The sequence below is a fragment of the Thalassophryne amazonica genome, chromosome 10 (genome assembly GCF_902500255.1).
Source record: "Thalassophryne amazonica chromosome 10, fThaAma1.1, whole genome shotgun sequence".
Classification (NCBI taxonomy): domain Eukaryota; kingdom Metazoa; phylum Chordata; class Actinopteri; order Batrachoidiformes; family Batrachoididae; genus Thalassophryne; species Thalassophryne amazonica.
This window is the reverse complement of record NC_047112.1, coordinates 31,172,901-31,195,705: the sequence shown is the minus strand read 5'-3', so window position 1 is coordinate 31,195,705 and position 22,805 is coordinate 31,172,901. Positions and strand designations below refer to the sequence as shown.

The 22,805-nt window shown below is 43.3% G+C and overlaps 1 protein-coding gene across 5 annotated transcripts in view; it reads right to left on the bottom strand.

The window, feature by feature from the left end:
* The window catches only part of eps15 (epidermal growth factor receptor pathway substrate 15), a 119,052-nt gene that overhangs the window by 47,360 nt on the left and 48,887 nt on the right, over positions 1-22,805 (bottom strand). For 3 of the 5 annotated variants that reach the window (XM_034179702.1, XM_034179703.1, XM_034179706.1), the window contains exons 13-16: positions 10,859-10,931; positions 3,084-3,245; positions 2,493-2,690; positions 1,931-2,341 (exon numbers count right to left, since the gene is read on the bottom strand). In XM_034179702.1, the coding sequence (XP_034035593.1) occupies positions 1,931-2,341; positions 2,493-2,690; positions 3,084-3,245; positions 10,859-10,931 (844 nt within the window). The remainder of the gene's footprint in view (positions 1-1,930; positions 2,342-2,492; positions 2,691-3,083; positions 3,246-10,858; positions 10,932-22,805) is intronic. The other 2 variants (XM_034179704.1, XM_034179705.1) reach the window with 2 other exon arrangements.

Sequence of the window (22,805 nt, the reverse complement as noted above, 5' to 3'; positions counted from 1 at the left end):
ACACTGGCATACGTCAAAAATATTGTGCATGTCCAAAATGTTTCGAGATACTATGCATATTATAACGTATATCAACGTGCTGCAACATGCTCTTAATTTATGAAAAACCAGCATTATGAAATGCCAGCATTTTTAATACAGTCGGCATACGCTGGTAAAATCATCAAGTTGTGAGGGGGGTGTTACATAAAAAGTACATTATTAGTTTAAAAAAAAAACTCGAGTAAAAGAAGAAACCCTTCTGTCCTTTCACATAAGGAATGTGGCCAGCAGCCATGTTACAACCCCCAAAATACAGTGCATTCAGAAAGTTAGGGTTAGTTCACAGTGCTTCACTTTTTCTACATTTTATGTTATGTTGTTACAGCCTTATTCCAAAATGGATTCTTTTTTACCCCCTCACAATTCTACATAATGACAATGTGAAAAAGGTTTTGTTTTTTTTTAGATATTTGCAAATCTATTAAAACGAAAAAACTAAGAAATCACATGTACATAAATATTCACAGCCTTTGCCATGAAGCTCAAACCTGAGCACAGGTCTATCCTGTTTCCACTGATCAACCTTCAGGTGTTTCTACTGCTTAATTGGAGTCCACCTGGGGTAAATTCAGTTGAGTGGACATTATTTGGAAAGACACACACCTGTCTACATATAATGTCCCATAGTTGACAGAGCATGTCAGAGCACAAACCAAGCATGAAATCAAAGGAGTTGTTTGTAGTCCTCCAAGACAGGAATGTCTCAAGGCACAAATTTGGGGAAGGGTACAGAAACATGCTGCTTTTAAGGTCTCAATGAGCACAGTGGCCTCCATCATCTCTAAATGGAAGAAGTTCAGATCCACGAGCACTCTTCAGAGAGCTGGCTGCCCATCTACACTGAGTGATCAGGGGAGAAGGATCTTAGTCAGGGAGGTGACCAAGAAAACAATGGTCACTCTGTCAGAGCTCCAGCATTCCTATGTAGAGAGAGGAGAACCTTGCTGAAGGACAACCATCTCTGCAGCAATCCACCAGTCAGGCCTGTATGGTAGAGTGGCCAGACAGAAGCCAATCCTCAATAAAAGGCACATTGCAGCTCACCTGGAGATGCCCACGAGAAACAAAATTCTCTGGTCTGATGCATTCACGCTAAAGAGATTGAACTCTTAAGCGTGAATGCAAGGTGTCATGTTTGGAGGAAACCAGGCACCATCCCTACAGTGAAGCATAGTGGTGGCAGCATCATGCTGTGGGGATGTTCTTTCAGTGGCAGGAACTGGGAGACTAGTCAGGATTGAGGGAAAGATGAATGCAGCAATGTACAGAGACATCCTGGATGAAAACCTGCTCCAGAGCGCTCTTGACCTCAGACTGGGACCATGGTTCATCTTTCAGCAGGACAATGACCCTAAGCACACAGCCAAGATATCAAAGGAGTGGCTTCAGGACAACTCTGAATGTCCTTGACTGGCCCAGCCAAAGCCCAGACCTAAATCTGATTGAACATCTCTGAAAGATCTGAAAATGGCTGTGCACCAACGCTCCCCATCCAACCTGATGGAGCTTCAGAGTTGCTGCAAAGAGGAATGGACAAAACTGCCCAGAGATAGGTGTGCAAAGCTTGTGGAATCATGTTCAAGAAGACCTAAGGCTGTAATTGCTGTCAAAGTTGCATCAACAAAGTATTGAGCAAAGGCTGTGAATACTTATGTACACGTGACTTCTTAGTTTGTATTTTTAATAAATTTGTAAAAAAAAAACAAAAAAACAAAACTGTCCTAACATGCACAATGAACATACAGTGCATCCAGAAAGTATTCACATCACTTCAGTTTTGCCACATTTTGTTTTGTTACAGCATTATTCCAAAATGTAGTAAATTCATCCCCCCCTTCAAAATCCTACTCCCAACACTCCATAATGACATGATAAAAGAAATCATTACCTGAATAACAATGTTCTGTGGCTTGGTCAAAGTGGGCAGGCTGTTGTATATGTCACAAGAAGCTAGACTAGAATAGAGATCTTCCAGAGCGCTGGGTTTTGACTTCTCCTCCTCTGGTGTCTTTGGACTTTCTTCCTCCTCTTCATCGCCATTATTCATTCCTTTCTCTCTTTGATTTAAGTGTTCTATCTGTAGACTGCAGAAAGCAGCTGGTTCTTCCTCCTTCAGTTCTTTTGGATGCTCCTGCTGGAAGAGGTCCTGCTGGAAGAGGTCCCCCTGTTGAAGCTCTGGCGTGGGCACCAATGATCCATTCACCATAACAGGAGAGCTGTCCTCTAGTGCTCTCTTCCAGCTCAGCTGAGCAGTCACTGACCTCTCCTCCACTTGAAGGTCATTGACTTTCTGCTGAACCTAAAAGGGAGCAGTATGGAATGGAAAAGTAGGAAGATGATGATGATGATGAACAACAACAACAAGATTGAGACAGTGAGAGTAGCACTGACATACTTCTAAAACTCTGCAAAGTAAGGCCATTTCATAAAAAATGGGCTAACACACACACCTGTGCCACCTGTGTGAAGGAGTCACGCACAGTCTCCTGCAGGGGTGTAAGCTGTTCCTGAGCGGCCTGAACCTTCTCCTGCAACCTCCTGCTCTCCTCCTGCAGCGCGAGGAGTTCTTCTCGTGCCTGAACCAGCTCCTCCTCATACTGACATATCCTCTGTTCCTGCTCTTCATGTTCTGACTGTAGTGAGGAGATCTGAAACAACAGCAATAATTGTGAACAAACTGATATATGACCAGGGTTGGGTAGGATTACTTTGAAATGTAATCCAAAAGTAATCAGATTACAAGTAATCCAAATGTATGTACGTACATACATGTAATCCACATGTATTCTTTCAAAGTAATCCTATCCAACCTTGTATATGACAAAGGAAGTCATTTAGCTGAAATATTTTAATTACATGAGTTCTGCCAGTGACCAGTCACAGCTGGATTTGGCTATATCGACATTAAACGTTAACAATGAACAAAATATTCATTTATCTGAAATATTTTAATTACATGAGTTCTGCCAATGATCAGTCACAGCTGGATTTGGCTATATCGACATTAAACGTTAATGAACAAAATATTCTACCAGGCATACCAGTTGTGTCTCCTGACTGGTCTGCTGACGAATATGAGCCAGCTGTTGCTCCAGTGTGCCCTTCTGTTGGTCCAGTTCCTCCAAGGCCTGCTGGACCCTCTGTCGTTGAGCTTGAAGCCCTTGTAGTGCCTCACTCTCCTTTGCCACCTCATCCTGCAAGTCCTTTCAACATAAAGCCAAAGCAGAAAGAAGGGGACAAACAAATGTATCTGTGTCCTTTGCCAACAGAGAATAGGAAATGCTTTCACGTTAAGATGCCCATGTTTTATTACTATTAAGATAAAAGTGTTTACTAGCTGTGATGGTTGGCAACCCTTCTAAGAAGTTGATCAAAACTGGGCAGCTGGGGGAAAAAAAACAAAAAACAAAGAAACAGCCAGACAAGTTTCACTCTCGTCACAAAGAAGCTGTTTTAAAAAAGCACAATATACCCATTATGTGGATAAAATAATTTCCAGTGAGCAACTGTTGACAGCAAAACGTGAATCTGCTGCAAGTCATGAATTATCCACAAACCATTAATGAAAATTTACACAATCCGTGAATATCTGTGAACCGTTAATAATTTTGCTGCAAACCATGAATAAAATATCCTACAAAGTGTGAACGCAGGTCTCGCAAAACGCAAGTCACAAAACATGAATATAGTGCTGCAGCTTAGCTAAAATTTCCATAACAATTGTGCATTTTGTAATAAAAGCACAGAATTTGGCACACTTACTCTAGATTCTCACACAAGCTTGTGCGGGAGGTTGAGAGATACCAACTAGAGATAGTCGGACTCACCTCCACGCACAGCTTGGGCTCTGGTACCCAACTCCTGGAGAGGGGCTGGACACTTCATTTTCCTGGCGTCGCCCACGGGGAGAGGCAGAGAGCTGCCGTCGCATTGCTTATTGCTCCCCAGCTCAGTCGCCAAGTGTTGGAGTTCACGCCGGTGAACGAGAGGGTCGCGTCCCTGCGCCTTCGGGTCGGGGACAGGTCTCTCACCATTGTCTCGGCCTACGGGCCGAGCAGCAGTGCAGAGTACCCGACCTTCCTGGAGTCCCTGGGAGGGGTACTAGACAGCGCTCCGACTGGGGACTCCATTGTTCTCCTGGGGGATTTCAACGCCCACGTGGGCGACGACAGTGAGACCTGGAGGGGGGTGATCGGGAAGCACGGCCTCCCCGATCTGAACCCGAGTGGTGTTCAGTTGTTGGACTTCTGTGCTAGTCACAGTTTGTCCATCATGAACACCATGTTCGAGCACAAGGGTGTCCATAAGTGCACGTGGCACCAGGACACCCTGAGCCGGAGGTCGATCATCGACTTTATAGTCGTATCATCTGACCTTCGGCCACGTGTCTCGGACACTCGAGTGACGAAAGGGGCAGAGCTGTCGACTGATCACCACCTGGTGGTGAGCTGGATCCGCTGGGAGGGTAGGAAGCCGGAAAGACCTGGCAGGCCCAAACGTATCGTGAGGGTCTGCTGGGAACGACTGGCGGAACCCTCTGTCAGCGAGGTCTTCAACTCCCACATCCGGGAGAGCTTCTCCCAGATCCCGGGGGAGGTTGGAGACATGGAGTCCGAGTGGACCATGTTCTCCACCTCCATTGTCGATGCGGCTGCGCGTAGCTGTGGTCGCAAGGTCTCTGGTGCCTGTCGCGGCGGCAATCCCCGAACCCGGTGGTGGACACTGGAAGTAAGGGATGCCATCAAGCTGAAGAAGGAGTCCTACTTATCTTTGTTGGTAGGTGGGACCCTTGAGGCAGCTGACAGGTACCGGCAGGCCAAGCGTACCGCAGCCCGTGCGGTCGCAGAGGCAAAAACACGGGTCTGGGAGGAGTTCGGGGAGGCTATGGAGGAGGACTATCGGTCGGCCTCGAAGAGATTCTGGCAAACCGTTCGACGCCTCAGGAGGCGGAAGCAGCTCTCCACCAGCACTGTTTACGGTGCGGGTGGGGAGCTGTTGACCCTGGCTGGGGATGTTGTCGGGCGGTGGAAGGAGTACTTCGAGGATCTCCTCAATCACATCATCACGTCTTCCGAAGAGGAAGCAGAGACTGGGGACTCGGAGGCGGACTCATCCATTACCCAGGCCGAAGTCACCGAGGTGGTTAGAAAGCTCCTCGGTGGCAAGGCTCCTGGGGTGGATGAAATCCATCCTGAGTACCTTAAGTCTCTGGATGTTGTGGGGCTGTCTTTGCTGACATGCCTCTGCAACATCGCGTGGCGATCGGGGACAGTGCCTCTGGATTGGCAGACCGGGGTGGTGGTCCCTCTGTTTAAGAAGGGGGACCGCAGGGTGTGTTCCAACTATAAGGGAATCACACTCCTCAGCCTCCCCGGTAAGGTCTATTCCAGAGTACTGGAGAGGAGAATTCGACCGATGGTCGAACCGCGGATTCAGGAGGAGCAGTGTGGTTTTCGTCCTGGTCGCGGCACACTGGACCAGCTCTACACGCTCCATCGGGTGCTCGAGGGTTCATGGGAGTTTGCTCAACCAGTCCACATGTGTTTTGTGGATCTGGGGAAGGCATTCGACCGTGTCCCTCGGCGCACCCTGTGGGGAGTGCTCCGGGAGTACGGGGTCCTTTGCTAAGGGCTATCCGGTCCCTGTACGACCACAGCAGGAGCTTGGTTCGCATTGCCGGTAGTAAGTCAAACCTGTTTCCAGTGCACGTTGGCCTCCGCCAGGGCTGCCTTTTGTCACCGGTTCTGTTCATTATTTTTATGGACAGAATTTATAGGCGCAGCCAGGGTGTAGAGGGGGTTTGGTTTGGGAACCACAGAATATCATCTCTGCTGTTTGCGGACGATGTGGTTCTGTTGGCCTCGTCAAATCAGGACCTTCAGCGTGCACTGGGGCGGTTTGCAGCCGAGTGTGAAGCGTCCGGGATGAAAATCAGCACCTCCAAATCCGAGGCCATGGTTCTCGACCGGAGAAAGGTGCTTTGCCCTCTTCAGGTCGGTGGAGTGTCCTTGCCTCAAGTGGAGGAGTTTAAGTATCTCGGGGTCTTGTTCACGAGTGAGGGACGGATGGAGCGTGAGATCGATAGACGGATCAGTGCAGCATCTGCAGTGATGCGGTCGCTGTATCGGACCGTCGTGGTGAAGAGAGAGCTGAGTAGGGGAGCAAAGCTCTCCATTTACCGATCGATCTACGTTCCGATCCTCACCTATGGTCATGAGATTTGGCTCATGACCGAAAGAATGAGATCGCGAGTACAAGCGGCCGAGCTGAGTTTCCTCCGCAGGGTGGCTGGGCGCTCCCTTAGAGATAGGGTGAGGAGCTCGGTCACTCGTGAGGAGCTCGGAGTCGAGCCGCTGCTCCTACACGTCGAAAGGAGTCAGTTGAGGTGGCTCGGGCATCTTTTCCGGATGCCCCCTGGACGCCTCGCTGGAGAGGTGTTCCGGGCACGTCCCACTGGGAGGAGGCCCCGGGGAAGACCCAGGACACGCTGGAGGGACTACATCTCTCGGCTGGCTTGGGAACGCCTTGGGGTTCCCCCGGAGGAGCTGGAGGAGGTGTGTGTGGATCGGGAGGTCTGGGCGGCTTTGCTTGAGCTGCTGCCCCCGTGACCCGACTCCGGATAAAGCGGAAGAAAATGGATGGATGGATGGATATTCTAGATTAATGAATGTTTATTTTCAGATATGGAGACATCCTGGAGATGACCTCTAATGAGCTACAGGGGTCAATAAAAAAATTTAAAAAAAAAATCACTCAGGGGTCAAAATTTAAAAATGCTCCAATTGTTTTGAGAAGTATTCCATATTTGTCTGATCATAAAGATTCCAAACGCAACACTTTTGGTTTTGCTCCCATTTTGTATGAGATGAACTCAAAGATCTAAATCTTTTTCCACATACACAATATCACCATTTCTCTCAAATATTGTTCACAAACCAGTCTAAATCTGTGTCAGTGAGCACTTCTCCTTTGCTGAGATAATCCATCCCACCTCACAGGTGTGCCATATCAAGATGCTGATTAGACACCATGATTAGTGCACAGGTGTGCCTTAGACTGCCCACAATAAAAGGCCACTCTGAAAGGTGCAGTTTTATCACACAGCACAATGCCACAGATGTCGCAAGATTTGAGGGAGCGTGCAATTGGCATGCTGACAGCAGGAATGTCAACCAGAGCTGTTGCTCGTGTATTGAATGTTCATGTCTCTACCATAAGCCGTCTCCAAAGTCGTTTCAGAGAATATGGCAGTACATCCAACCAGCCTCACAACCGCAGACCACGTGTAACCACACCAGCCCAGGACCTCCACATCCAGCATGTTCACCTCCAAGATCGTCTGAGACCAGCCACTCGGACAGCTGCTGAAACAATCGGTTAGCATAACCAAAGAATTTCTGCACAAACTGTCAGAAACCATCTCAGGGAAGCTCATCTGCATGCTCGTCGTCCTCATCGGGGTCTCGACCTGACTCCAGTTTGTCATCGTAACCGACTTGAGTGGGCAAATGCTCACATTCGCTGGCATTTGGCACGTTGGAGAGGTGTTCTCTTCACGGATGATGTGAAGGAGATGTGTTGCACTGCATGAGGCAAATGGTGGTCACACCAGATACTGATTGGTATCCCCCCCCAATAAAACAAAACTGCACCTTTCAGAGTGGCCTTTTATTGTGGGCAGTCTAAGGCACACCTGTGCACTAATCATGGTGTCTAATCAGCATCTTGATATGGCACACCTGTGAGGTGGGATGGATTATCTCAGCAAAGGAGAAGTGCTCACTATCACAGATTTAGACTGGTTTGTGAACAATATTTGAGGGAAATGGTGATACTGTGTATGTGGAAAAAGTTTTAGATCTTTGAGTTCATCTCATACAAAATGGGAGCAAAACCAAAAGTGTTGCGTTTATATTTTTGTTGAGTGTATATATATATATATATATATATATATATATATATATAATATAGACTAATTATTTATGGGTAATTATGGGGTAAAAACAACAAAAATGGTGACAAAGGTTAATTTCAGTTTGTACAAGGGTAAAACGTGAGCTCTAATTTTGGTAAAACAATGGTGAAAATTATTGGTTGAGTTAATAGCATTTTAAAAAGGAATAGTTTGCCCCATCTGTCATGCTTGGTTATCACGTTACAGGGTAACATATGTCACATGTCATAGAATCCAATTCACTCTTTCCAAAGAAGCTGTTAAAAAAGAAAACAACAACAACAACAAAAAAAAACAAAAAGCAGCACAATACACCCATTATGTGGATAAAAATAATTTCCAGTGAAAACATCGGTGGTTCTCAATTCTGGAGACCATAAAGTGCCTACTTAGTACTTCCCTCGCTTTAAAAACACACACTGAAAGAAATCAGATGTGTCTGTTGATCAGCTACCTCTTGACTAAGTATGACGGATACATTCAGCTAGTCAGGTGTTGGTGGGGCAGTAAGAGATGGCATAAATTTGTGCCCCATGCCTTGTCTGTGTTAAAGTGTTATTGATACATAAGAGTAGGAAAGCATATACAGTGAGGAAAATAAGTATTTCAACACCCTGCGGTTTTGCAAGTTCTCCCATTTAGAAATCATGGGGGGGTCTATAAAAGACACCTGTAAACACAATCAATCACACTTCAACCTGTCCACCATAGCCAAGACCAAAGAGTTGTCTAAGGACACCAGGGACAAAACTGTAGACCTGCACAAGGCTGGGATGGACTACAGGACAACAGGTAAGCAGCTTGGTAGAAGACAACAACTGTTATGATTATTTATTAGAAAGTGGAAGAAACACAAGATGACTGTCAATCTCCCTCAGTCTGGGATTCCATGCAAGATCTCACTTTGTGAGGTAAGGATGATTCTGAGAAAGTTCAGAACTACACAGGAGGACCTAGTCAATAACCTGAAGAGAGCTGGGACCACATTCACAAAGATTACATTAGTAACACATGATGCTGCCATGGTTTAAAATCCTGCAGGGCAGCAAGGTCCCCCTGCTCAAGCCAGCACATGTCCAGGCCCGTTTGAAGTTCACCAGTGACCATCTGGATGATCCAGAGGAGGCATGGGAGAAGGTCATGTGGTCAGATGAGACGAGAACAGAGCTTTTTGGAATCAACTCCACTTACCATGTTTAGAGGATGAGAACAATCTCAAGAAAACCATCCCAACCGTGAAGCATGGGGGTGGAAACATCATACTCTGGGGGTGCTCGTCTGCAAAGGGGACAGGACGACTGCACCGTATTGAAGGGAGGATGGATGAGGTCATGTATTGCGAGATTTTGGCAAACAACCTCCTTCCCTCAGTAAGAGCATTGAAGATGGGTCATGGCTGGGTCTTCCAGCATGACAATGACCCCAAACACACAGCCAGGGCAACGAAGGAGGGGCTCCGTAAGAAGCATTTCAAGGTCCTGGAGTGGCCTGGACAGTCTCCAGACCTGACCTCAATAGAAAATCTTTGGAGGGAGCTGAAACTCCAAAGCTGAAAGATCTGGAGAAGATCTGTATGGAGGAGTGGACCAAAATCCCTGTTGCAGTGTGTGCAAACCTGGTGAAAAACTACAGGAAACATTTGACCTCTGTAATTGTAAACAAAGGCTACTGTACCAAATATTAACATTGATTTTCACAGGTGTTCAAATACTTATTTGCAGCAGTAATATACAAATAAATTATTAAAAAAAAAAAATCATACATTGTGATTTTCAGATTTTTTTTAAGATTATGTCTCTCACAGTAGACATGCACCTAAGATGAAAATTTCAGACCCCTCCATGATTTCTAAGTGGGAGAACTTGCAAAACCACAGGGTGTTCAAATACTTATTTTCCTCACTATACACTGTACATACAATTAAACTGTCTCAATGTAATGTGTGTGTGTGTGTGTATGCGTGCGTGTTTACGAGTTATGGCGGTGACAAAGTTTTGTCTGTGACCTACTTTTACTCGGGTCACAAGGACACAGAGTGCACATGGGAAGACTCACCTCAGAGAGCATATATCCATTATGAAAGCCATACCTGGAAGCATTCACGAGTTATCTCGGTGACAAGGTTTTTGACCTTGAACTGCTTTTAAATATGGTCACAAATCGCTCATATGCGAATCTGTCCAATAATATAGCCCAGAGAGCCTGCGGGTCTGCTATGACAGCGATACTTCGATAACATCACATCTCAAGCGACAGGGTAGTCTGATGGATGCATAGACAGACACAACCCATTTTAATGTTCCCTTCAGGAGAGCGGGGGAATAAAACTAAACGAGCCAATAAGATTCAGCCTTGTTCTACCAGGTGAGCAATGCCATGTGCAGAATAACTGACAGTGTGGCCCTTTAAAAGTTCAGACTGCAAAATAGAGCCGGTCTCTGGCTCAGATCAGGCAGACCAGACACGCCTACCTTGTCTAATAATCTTTAATTGTGCTTCTGAGAAAGCTTTGCTGTCTGCTGCTTCCTCAACAGATTATTGATCATCTTGTGCTGAACAGTGAGCAAAGGCATAAACGCTGAGTGTACGTTCCAGTCCTTTTGTGGAGAATGGATGTTTGATTTCAGTGGACACCAAGGCCACTGACACATCATATTCTGTGTGTCTTCAGAGGCACATCTGTATTTTCAAACAAACGTTCTATGGCATGCACTGGGAAAGGAACAAAACAAACCACCAACAGCAAAATAATAAAATGGATGAGCACTTTCTATTCAGGAGCTGCACACCTCCCTATTACCGATTCTGCCATACCAACATCTTTTGCTGAATGTACTCAAAACACAGAGAGTGAGACCTTACCTGTACTTCAGTGCTGCGCTGTCTGATGGCCTCCTCTTTCTCCTTGATCTCCTCTTCAACCATGCTCTTCTCCCTAGGAGTCCAGCATAACAGACAGAAATATTTAGTCACCAGGGACAGAGACGACAGACACGGCTCTCCTAGTCCACCCAGTTGCTGCCAGTTTTTAGCCAAGTGGTTTTCAATGACCACTGTCGATTCTCCCTGCGCCACCATGGCCAACAACTAAAGCCACAACACCTCACTACAGACAGCTGCGACAAAATCTGGAGCTGGAGAAGAGAATAAGTATGAATACAGCCTTAATAGAGCGTTCCAGGATATCAAGGCTGAGGATTTACAGAGCTGGAGGAAGATTGACAGCACAAACGTGTACTTTCTCAGTCAAATGTGTGAGAGATGAGAAGTGAGAAACAGATGACTCCTTCAATGCTGCTGAGAGGAAGGGAGATGGGAGGGACTAGTGACGAGGCATCTGACAACATTGATCATTTATGCAGGGTTACTCATCCTCTCTACCTTTCTCATCCAGTCAGAGAGAGGGAGGCAGGAAGGGAAGAGCGTCAGCAATAAGGGGTATTATTACTTTTATATAACAACCGATACTTTTAAAAAATTGTATTTTTCTCAGATCATTAAGAGATATTTCAGAATCCCATTACTTGCCCAACATGTAACAATATTCAATTGGTTTCACAGATAGGCAACTTTTGCCTAACTGATTTCATTTTAAACAATCACTGGTTTCTCTGATTTTGTTCTTGAAAGATTAACTGATTAATAATGTAGCTGTCCATAATTTGTCTCAAGATTGACTGAGTCAATCACATAATACTTATAGTCAAACCAGAATATACTGAATCATATTCACATGTCCTCATTTATCTTATTTGGTGAGCTGATTCATGGGAATTTTTTTTCTTCTCTGCCTTCCATTTTGCAGGTAATCAGTAGGAGGTCCATCAAAAGCATGACAAGGAGCAGCTGGGACTTGGGCTGAACAACTAGTTGGTTTTAAATCAACATTACATACTGAACCAATGTGAGTATGAAATAAAGACAGCTAGTTATGATACACTTAATACATTTTGCAGTGCATGAGTTGGAAGGCTTAAACTCTCATGTTTATGGTTTTACAAATTTATGCTGTCCTCCTTGTGTGACAGTCAGACTCACCATTCAGAAATGGCATGAAGCACCTGTGTATATGGCCAGAAACACATGAAACCAGAGAAACATACTTGTGGTGTGGAAAAATGGCCTTCAATGAGTCAGAAGCAAAAATGGGCAATTTAACCCCAAAGAAAGTATCACTATGATGGTATGGGAGTGTTTCTGTTTTGAAATGACAGATGCACAACAAAATTAGGTGTTCAGGAAGGCCTGTCATAAAATAGTCACCACATCACAAGTTGATATCACAAACATTGACAATAGCATGGCTATTCTCAATAAAAAAAAATAATAACAAAATATCTATATTATAATATCCAAGTGGCCTCTGTGTGTCTGTGCGCGAGTGTGTATAGCTTCGATCACGCAAAATATCTATATTATAATAGCCAAGTGGCCTCTGTGTGTCTGCGCGCGAGCGTGTATAGCTTCGATCACGCAAAAATCGTGGAGCGCTAACATTTGCCATGCTTATGTATTTTGGGTCATGGACGAATGCTGTGAAAATGGAAAGTTGAGAGGACAAATGGTTTTGGAAAAATTAGCAATTTCAGCTAACCGATAAACAATGGGTGCTGTGCTGCAATGCACAATGGTACCTTGGGGTTTTGAGATTTTGTTATTGTGGTTTATGTTAGTTTAAACGTGTTGTTAGTGTTATTGATTTATTGTGTTTTTGTAGCTCAATCGGTTTTGTCAATTTAGATAAGTCTTATGTTGCTATTACCATAAATGACTCAAGTTTCATGTTGGTACCATAAATGAAATGTTTAGTGGTTTTAATGTCTTCAGCCACTGTCATTAAAACCACCTACTTACAGCAGCTGTGTGTGCGTGCGTGCAGCTAACTACTTTCTGGACTCATGCCATTCCAGTAGGGAGCAGTAAGTCATCTTTATATTAAAAGTATGAGTGTGGTGAGTGATTTTAAGTTCAATGTAAGTACATAATGTAATTGTAAAAATGTTAAAAATACATGGATGACACAAGAAAGTGAAAACACTTATTTCCATTGTGGTCCATTTAAAAATCAAATGACAAAATAGAAGTAGAAATAAAATAACAGTGTATATGACAAGAACCAAAACTATTTATAAATACATTAAGACAGTAAATTAACATAAAAATGACATAATTAACAGGAAATAAAAGGGTCGGGTTCTTCTAAAAATTGCTGAGGTCTAAGGTTCTAAAAACATTCTGGACTCACATGCCATTCCAACTCACACAAACGTTGCTTAATTTGTTACCACAAAAATGTCAGCGACGTATTTTATAAACACTACCCAATCTAGAGCCTGTGGATCCCCATGGGTAACATGCGAGTATGTGTATATAAGCCAACTGAACGGAGTAATAATCTAGCCTCACAGTGAAGCAGCACCAGGGAAGGATTTTCTTAGAAACAAGACATGAAATTTCAGCTACAGTTTGCCAGAAGGCACATTTTCTGTTTCGCGCCACCATGAAGCTTTGACTAGTGATGCAACAGGCAAATGTTGCAGGATGCAGTTCCTAAACCACAAAACCCTATAACCCCCTTCAGAAATGTCATGGGTGTGTTTTCTTTCACTAGTTACTCAGATTTTCAGTACATCCTACTCCGGACAGAATAACCGTATGATACAATTTATACTTCTTAATGATTGATCTAGGCTCATATTGGCCTGTACAACCACAAGAGGTGCTGCTCAATCAGTTTGGAAAAATAACGGGGATATATTTACTCATGTCAGTCATGATCGATGGATGCTGGATAGATTGATCTAAAGGAAGTCCAGCAGTACTCTGACATCTCTAAAGAAATATGGCCAGTAAAGTGATTATTTGTCTTAACACACAAACTTATAATGAGTTTGAGATAAACAAAAAAAATTATTCACAATTTGTTAATCTCCAGTATACATAAAGTAAATCTTGATCATTTCATTAAATGACACTGTAATAGTGTAAAAGCACAAAATAAAAAAAAATAAATAAATAAAAAATTGTCACTGTCCAAACCCTGTCACACCTTGATGAATTAGCCAGCATGTGCCGACCATATTAAAAATGCTGGCGTATGTCTAATATAAGTTAAGTGCACATTGAAGCATGCCAATATACTCGTACGTCCTAATACGCAGAGTACCTCAAAAAATTTTGGGCATGCACAATATGTTCGACATATGCCAACATATGACTCATGTGTCCCGCACATGCGGGACATAAGTTGTAGGTAAGTTAAGCCTTTGTGCCACCAAATAATAAAGCCATGAATAATGAGCCACATATGGATTTGTCAGAAATTGGATCATTATTCGAATAATGATCCAATATAATGTTATAATGTTCGTCCCTTATTTTCTGCAAAATCGCTCTTTTGCGCACTCGCGTTCTGTGTAAATCCTCATCTTCATTTTGCCACTGGTGATCCAACTTTTTACTTTGTGTTCATCCGTTATGGTCTGCAAAATCGCTCTTTTGCGCACTGGTGTTCTGTGTAAATGTTTGTCTTGAGTGCGAGTCATTGCGCCAGTGCACACACAGCAGAGCTCATCTGATCCATTATAACAAGATGTTAAATCTATCACAAACATACTTTTATAGCTGCTTATAAAGAAGGAATGAACATGCAACTGTTTTACCAAGCTATTACAATATAAACATTACAAATAATTACCTTTTAGAGTGTTCCAAATACATTCTCCATCTCATGCAGCACATGAAATAAAGGGGGGGGGGGGGGAGTCCAGATAAAACAGTACTCTGTGATTCCAGAAGCAATTAGAGGTGTTTTCAACTGCAAAACTCTGACAAAAAATGGTTAATTAGCTATAAAATAATTATTTTATATACAGCGTCCAATGCACAAAGCAGATGGGATTGTCATGATGAAGTGCGCCAGAGGGCAGAGCCAAAATAGCCTGTCCTCATAGCCACCAGGTGCTTGGAAAATGGGCTTTTAACAGCGCTGTCCTCACCACAAACATGCCTCTAACATCCTCGTAGTACCCCGTATACAAACTGCCCCACGCCATTGTTGCTAAATTTTGAACTTCTTGAAATTAGCAGCACGCTCAGAGATGAGCCTCGCTAGCCACTATTCCCCCACGTTTGTTGAGTAACTGGACTCCTACCAAAAAAAAACCCATGATATGTGGGTCATTATTCATCATTCATTATTCGATGGGACCAGGGGTTTATGCAGTTGTTGACACACGTTTCTTGTAAGTTACTCATAAGTCAAAATACATCCATTAATACTGTGCATTGATTGGCTGAAAGCTGCAGTGCTCATGCAAACAGAACATTTCAAATATTAAAACCATTCACATACGGAGTAAATATAATGTCTTAATCTTACCTTTCACACGCCGAGTAAATATAAAGTCTCAAACTGTTCTTTCCGCATGATTCATCAACACAGCCTGATGAAAACATATCCACATAAAGCAACCTGATTTTAGTTCCTTGTTGCGGCTGGAAACGTAGCATTTTAAAGCAAGTTGCTCTGTGGTTTTTCTACTCCAAGTGCGTTTCTCAGCCTGAGGATGCCGGTGTCATACGGGGGAAACCAATCAGACAGCGACATTGGTGCACTGAAAGAGTCAGAGCAATTCATTCATGTCAACGTTTACCACAGCCATCAGTTAATTCTTCAGCATTTTGCACATGATGAAAACAAATCTCATGATCCACCAAGACAAAAATAAAATCATGCTAAATTACTCTGTTTTGCCTCCATGTAGAGCGGAGATGCTGCACAACAGTATATACATGCTCGGTGATGTGCTAGTCAATATTTAAGTGTTCCACCTGCCAAACAAAAGGGTTCCGCCAGTGGTAGAAATGCAAACCAAACTTAACTGTTCCGACCCACACTACACCGTGTAGTACCGACCCAAACCAGTTGGTGGAAACGGGACTGTCATCATACGCTGCCTAAATCGTCAAGCTGTGACAGCTGTGACAGTTACAAAAACGCATCATCTTTTCAAACTTGTCTTCCTCTCAATCCACTGCACCTATCAGCAGCTGGTTATCTGGGCTCAGAAAAGCGTGCACTCTTTCACTTCTCACTCTTAGCTTTTAAGAATAGGGAAGTTAAAACATAAAACAGGTACTTTTATACAGTGTGTAACTTGTATTCATATAAATAATGTCTTACAAAAACCAAAATAGGTTTATAAAGTAAGAATTTGAGGTCAGAAAAATTGGGATCTTCAAAATCAAATGATTCAAAGTCGCACTAACATTGCTTGTGCAAATAATGCAAAGTGAATCAGTGCCTCCTCCACTCAATATATAAAGTGAAAGTAGTCATTTTTCACAGTTTGTAACATTACTGTAAAATGAATGCTTTGTTTCAGTTCTTGTCTGGTCTTCAGTCATGAAATGTACTGCCATTTACAACACCAAATCAGAAAAGGTTGGGACAGTACAGAGAAAGAGGGAAAAAAGTGATTCTTACATTTACTATAATTTTTTATTTCATTGTAGAGACCATATGAATCCAGGACATTTTCTGTTTGTTTTTTTTCTAGTCAACTTCTTTTCAGTTATTAACATACATCCATTTAATCCTACAACACAGTCCAAAATAAAGTTGGAATGCTAAAGAATTTATCACTTTGTAAAGTTGTCATTCCTTCACATGACACTTAAAAGATGTTTTGGAATTGAGAATACAAGCAATGAAGTGTTTCAGGTGTTATTTTGGGCCATTCTCCTTGCAAATACATCTTATGTGTGGTTCACACGGTAAGATAATTATGCTGATTGTTGACCCGATCTTCCCCTTCCAACAATCTTAAGCCCCTTTCACACCGGGCCCACTTCGAGTTGCATCGTACAGCGTCATGACAACAGAATAGTGCGAGGGACGCAAAGGACGAAGTGAATCGAACGCCAACAATTAAACATGATTAATCTTTTCTGCGTCGAGCACAGGACGTAGAAATAAAGTGGTTTCAACGTAAGTAAGAGCAACGCGACAGTAGTCAACGTGACTGGAGCCACACCCTCACAATACAATGTTAACCGATTTATGATTCCTGCTGTGTTCTATTGTTCCCGAAGTATAAATCACGCAGGATTGTTTTTATACCGTGTACACAATGCAGTAAAAACTACACGCTCAAAAAGAGCACAGAAAACAAAACAAAAAATGCTGACTGCAGCTGCAGCTCCTCGCTCTTAAATTCTCTCACAACTGTGTTTAAATAAAGTCCATAAAAGTCCTGCTCACAGACTGATTGCCAGAGACAGGACATGTCCACATCAAGTATAACTCCAGACATTTCCACATTTACTCACGGATGGTTCATTCCCACGCAGCTCGCGGTCAAAGGAAGAAAGATAAACTATAACAGAACTCAGAGCGCAGACCTGCAGTTCAGCACAAGAACAAATAGAAACTAGAAGAGAAATCTGAGTGCACAGTCTGGCTTCAGCCAAACTGTGCACTCAGATTTCTCTGTGCAGAGGACCTGCAGGTTGCGTCCTCACCTCCTCTCTGCCCCCTACTGCGCGCACCTGACGCAGACATTCCTGTGTCATCATGACGCCACATGAAGCAACTCGAAGCAGACCCGGTGTGAAAGTATCAGATATTCCTTTTGTGCGTGGCGTGTTAAGAGTGCTCTTGTCTGCCTGGAAGGACATCGGGACCACTGAGACGTTAAGTCATGAATATTCAATATTTTGGATTGTCTTGGCCTCGATGCCCCAGCATGTGGGGTGTGCCCTGAGCACAAACGAGCATGCAGCCTGTTGAATGTGGTGTGTAGCCAACCAGAAAGCGAGGTGACAGAAGCACAGAGGGGATCAAAACTGTTTACTTCCAAGTCGTGTTTGATTTCAAGAGGTTTTGCGAGATTTCCCATCTGACCAGGGAATGTTAGTGAGTGAAATCTGTTCGTGTGTGGCGTGTTGTCTTTACCATGTGGCTGCACACCACATACTGTATGATCAAAACTGTTACATGATTTTTTTTTTTTTAATCGCCATGTGTGGGGTCTCAGGTATTGAAAACCTACCAGCAATTTTAAAATCTTGCCATGTGAATCAGGCATTAAGGAGTACAACAGCACAGGTTGTCATAACATTTTTGTTTCGAAATTGTCCACACATTCTCTATTGGGGAGAGGTCAAGAGCAGTATCTGTATCCTGTCCTTCCATAGCCGTGGCTTTGTCATGTATGTAGAACTGTAGTTTTGCATTGTGTAATTGAAAAATGCAGGTACGGCCCTCGAAAACATTTTGTCTTGAAGGACGTATATGTTGCTCTAAAATCTCCATGTCATAATTCCAGGGTCTGTCATTGTGTGTCAGTTGTCTCAGCAAAGATGATTGCCACAACCCAAAACCATGACAGATGTTGTCTTTAGTACTTCTTGCTGATAAGTCTGGATGGTCTGTTTTTGTGTCTGGATTGGAACACATAGCATCCATTTCTTACAAAAAAAACAAACAAAAACAAAAAACATCTGAATTACAGATTCACAAAAAAATTTCCACTGTGAGATGGTCCAACCCTGGACAGGGTGCCAGTCTATCGCAGGGCCAAAGATAGACAAACAGTCTTCCTTACACCTACAGTTAATTTAGAGGCACCAATTCACCTAAACTAGTCTTTGGAAGTGGGAGGAAACCAGAGCATCCAGAGGGACCCGCACAGACACAGGGAGAACATGCAAACTCCACACAGAAAGGCCCAGGCGTGAAGTGATCCCACAACCTTCTTGCTATAAGGCAACAGTGCTAACCACTAATCCACCATGCCAACAACCAATGCCGTCAATGCTTCCTTTCCCACTAGCTTCACAGCAGTAAATTACACTTGCAGCATGGCAAACCACTCCTCAGCAAATAGTCAACAGATCTATTTTTGACAGATGTCGGTGCTGGAACGCAACTGAATGGCCAATCAGACCATCAGTTATAACACTATCATTCCTTGTGATCATGAATGTCAACACCACAGTGCATTTACCATTACAGATGTTAAAATAAAAAAGAAAATAATAATAATAATAAGGAAAACTTGGTGGAATATGAAAGACAAGGATCGAGATCACATGCCAGCAATTAGCAACACGGGTTATGCCTCGTTCACACTGCATGCAATGCGACGCCACAAATTCGCATCCCTTGCCTGACGATGGACACGGCACCATCGCCGGTGTGTCGCTCTGCTTGAGCCGGGTTCACACGACGAATTTGTGGCCACGTGACGCCACAAATTCATCATTTGCTGCAGGAGCAGGGTCTGGATAACGGCCGCTTTCAGTGGTACTTCCGCCTCTCCAGGACCCAGTTTGAGGAACTCCTGTCCCATTTGCGCGCGCACATTTGAACAATTAAAAAAAAAAAAACTGGCTGCTGCTCACTCTCCCCTCAAACCCTGTCATTTATGTGTTATAAACCAGTCACCATTTGTTTTATTATACATCTGTGTAGTTAATAAATAAAATAATCTTCACGGCCGATTCGTTCGCGTGCACACGTGGGAAAAAAAAGCCTGCTGCGGTGCTGCTGCTCACTCTCCCCTCAAACTCTGTTATAATTGTGAAATAAAGGAAAAAGGGACATAAGTCCTGCTCACAGGCTGGCTGCCAGAGACAGGACATGTCCACATCAAGTATAAACTCCAGACATCTCCGCGTCACTACATATCCAGTCCCTGCTTGGTCATCGCAACACGACAAGATGAAAAAGTTCAGATTTTTCAACTTGGGGAGGAGGGCGCCGCGACATCACGCCACAAACGTGCCAATCACTCACAATCGCTTCATTCGCATTGTTTCATTTGTGTACATCGCATCGCGTCGCATTGCGTGGCTTGAACTTTTGTGGCGCCACAACGCGTCCTTCCATAGGGATTACATGGCAACCTGTCACCGCCGTCGCTGGCGTGTCGTCCGGTGTCCTGCAGCCATAGAGTCTTGGGCTGCTGCACGTCAGCGCAGGATGTCTCATTTTGGGAGGAAAAAACATTTTGATCGATTGCAGTTTATGGTTTGTATTACAACGTTTGGAAAGATGTGTCATTTGATTTAAACGGCGATTCGCTTTGAAGTTATTAATTCTGACCAGACTCTAGACTCAGCAGAGAGCAACACAGCATCTGGAGCAAAGGAACGGAGGACGAGTCTCGTTTCTTTCTCGCAACAAGACAGGAGTCCCAATTAGTCACTTTAGCTTGCATGTTCATTTCAGGAGCTCAGCTGCGTGTCGAGTCAGGAGCTGTGTGTCAGAGAGCGAGCTGCAAAAAGTTTGTACCCGAGTTGTTGTGCCTCAGAGGTGGTGTCAGTTGCCATCTGCCATGCCGGTGTTTGCCAACCCGGACAGTGGGAATACCACCTCAACCGGCAACTTAGCCCCGCGACTGGACAGCAACAACGTCCGAGGCCCACCCAACGTGGTGAATTCATTGAAGCCGCGCGTCATGAGTGCCGCTTCCCCGAGGCCTCGTGCAGCCACCGCGGATCCATCGCGGCACCAGCACAGCACAGATCGATCCCGGTGACCAACAACGCAGGCTGTTAACATCGGCGATCGCCAAGCAGCCCACAAGCCGACCATGGGGCCTAAGAAGGTTCTGATGGCGGAGGAAGGTGACGATATTAAAAAATCTCTGGACTTTCTATCAGAGGAGATTTCTGTTGCGAAGCAGCAACAGAAATCAATCATGGATCTGGTGGAGGAGGTGAAGTTACATTAAGGTTCCAGAACGCTGAGAAAGACCGGCGTCTGGTGCAGCTGGAAAATAGAGTGGCTGAATTGGAGCAGTACACCAGAATTAACAATGTCATCATCACCGGTCTTCACATCAAACCACGGTCCTACGCACGGGTGGTAACAGATGAGAGCGGAGGGGAGCCCAGTGAACAGGAGGTCAGCTCTGTGGAAAAACAGGTTGCTGATTTTCTCCTATCTAAAGGTATAGAAATGGATTTAAATAACATTGAAGCATGCCACCCTTTGCCCCGGAGAAATGACGGTGATAAACGAACCGCCATCATGAGATTCATCAACAGAAATCACAAAACAGCACTGTTAAAACAAGGAAGAAAACTGAAAGGGACAAACGTATTCATCAATGAACATCTCACCAAACGGAACGCTGACATCGCCAGGAAAGCACGTTTCTTAAAGAAACAGGGAAAAATCCAGCACACATGGACTTCAAACTGTAAAATATTCATCAAACTGAACGGATCACCAGAACAAGCAAAAGTTATGGCAATAAGGAACATCAAGGGGTTGGACAAATATGAACAATAGGTATGAGGACTCAAACACAACACAGCATCATGAAGCAGACTGGAGCAACCCACTCATCAACATCATCTACACCCGGAGCCAAGAGAGACATAATGACTAAGGATAATGATCTGTTTATTTCTGCCCAGGAGCTCTATCTAGATACATTTAATTATAATAATTCTGCTAGCCCCTTCGAATCTGAAAATGATCCTGATACCTTTTTCAGTGAGAATATTGTGAGACAGTGCAAATATTTTACAGAACAATAATTCAAAAATTATAAAATCAATGATGAAAATTTTTCAATTATACATTTCAACAGCAGAAGTCTTTCTTGTAATCTGTCCACTATTAATGACTGTTTGAAAACATCCAAAAAAGTTTTTCAGTTATTGCAATTTCAGAAACATGGTTAAATGAGGATAATAAAGATCTGGTATATTTTGATGGTTATGAATTGTTCCTGGTTAATAGGCAGACGAGAAGGGGCGGAGGCGTTGCATTATACGTATGTAAGGTCAGATGACAACTGTAAACTCATTAACAACATGTCATTTACAGTGGACAACATTATGGAATGTGTTATCGTAGAAATTACATTAATAAACTCCAAAAACATAGTTGTTAGTTGTATTTACAGTGCTCCTGGAACAAATATTGACACCTTTGAAGACGTTATCTTAGGAATGTACAACAAAATCAACAGAAATAAGCATTTTTTTGTCTGTGGAGATTTCAATATAGATTTTTTTAAACCCTCAAGATCATGTACAAATCACCTCATTTATAAACACCTTGTACTGTTTAGGACTGTTTCCAACCATCATTCATCCTAGCAGAATAACTATGGACTCAACAACTCTCATTGACAATATTTTAACCAACGCTATAGTCGGTCCCCCACTATGACTTAGTGGGGGACTACTGGTCAGTGATATCAGTGATCACTTGCCAGTTTACTCAGTCTTTGCATTGGAGGGTTGTTGTAAGTATCGAAGCAATACCAAATTCATAAGTAGAAAAGTAACACCTGAAACAACTGAAAATTTAAGGGAGGATTTATCAAGTCAGAACTGGTCAGATGTTTTTGTTGATGATGTTGACAGGTCATATGATGCTTTCATTTCCATTTTTTGTATAATAAACACTGTCCATTTGTTGACAAAATATACAAAAATCAATACAGCAATAAACCATGGATAACTAAGGGGCTTCAGAGGGCATGTAAAAAGAAAAACTTACTATATAAACAATTCATAAAACTACAAACTAAGGAAGCTGAAAGTAAGTATAAAACATATAATCAATATCATGAGACTCAGTAAAAAAAGATATTATAGTGAGTTACTTGTCAAAAATAGAAATAACATCAAAAACACATGGAACATATTAAATGAAATAGTAAAAAAGAATAGAGTAACTAGAGATTATCCTTCATTTTTTCAGAGTAACAACTACATCACGATTGATAAGTAAAATTGATTCATCAACTAATAACTTCTGGGTAAATAATTCATCATT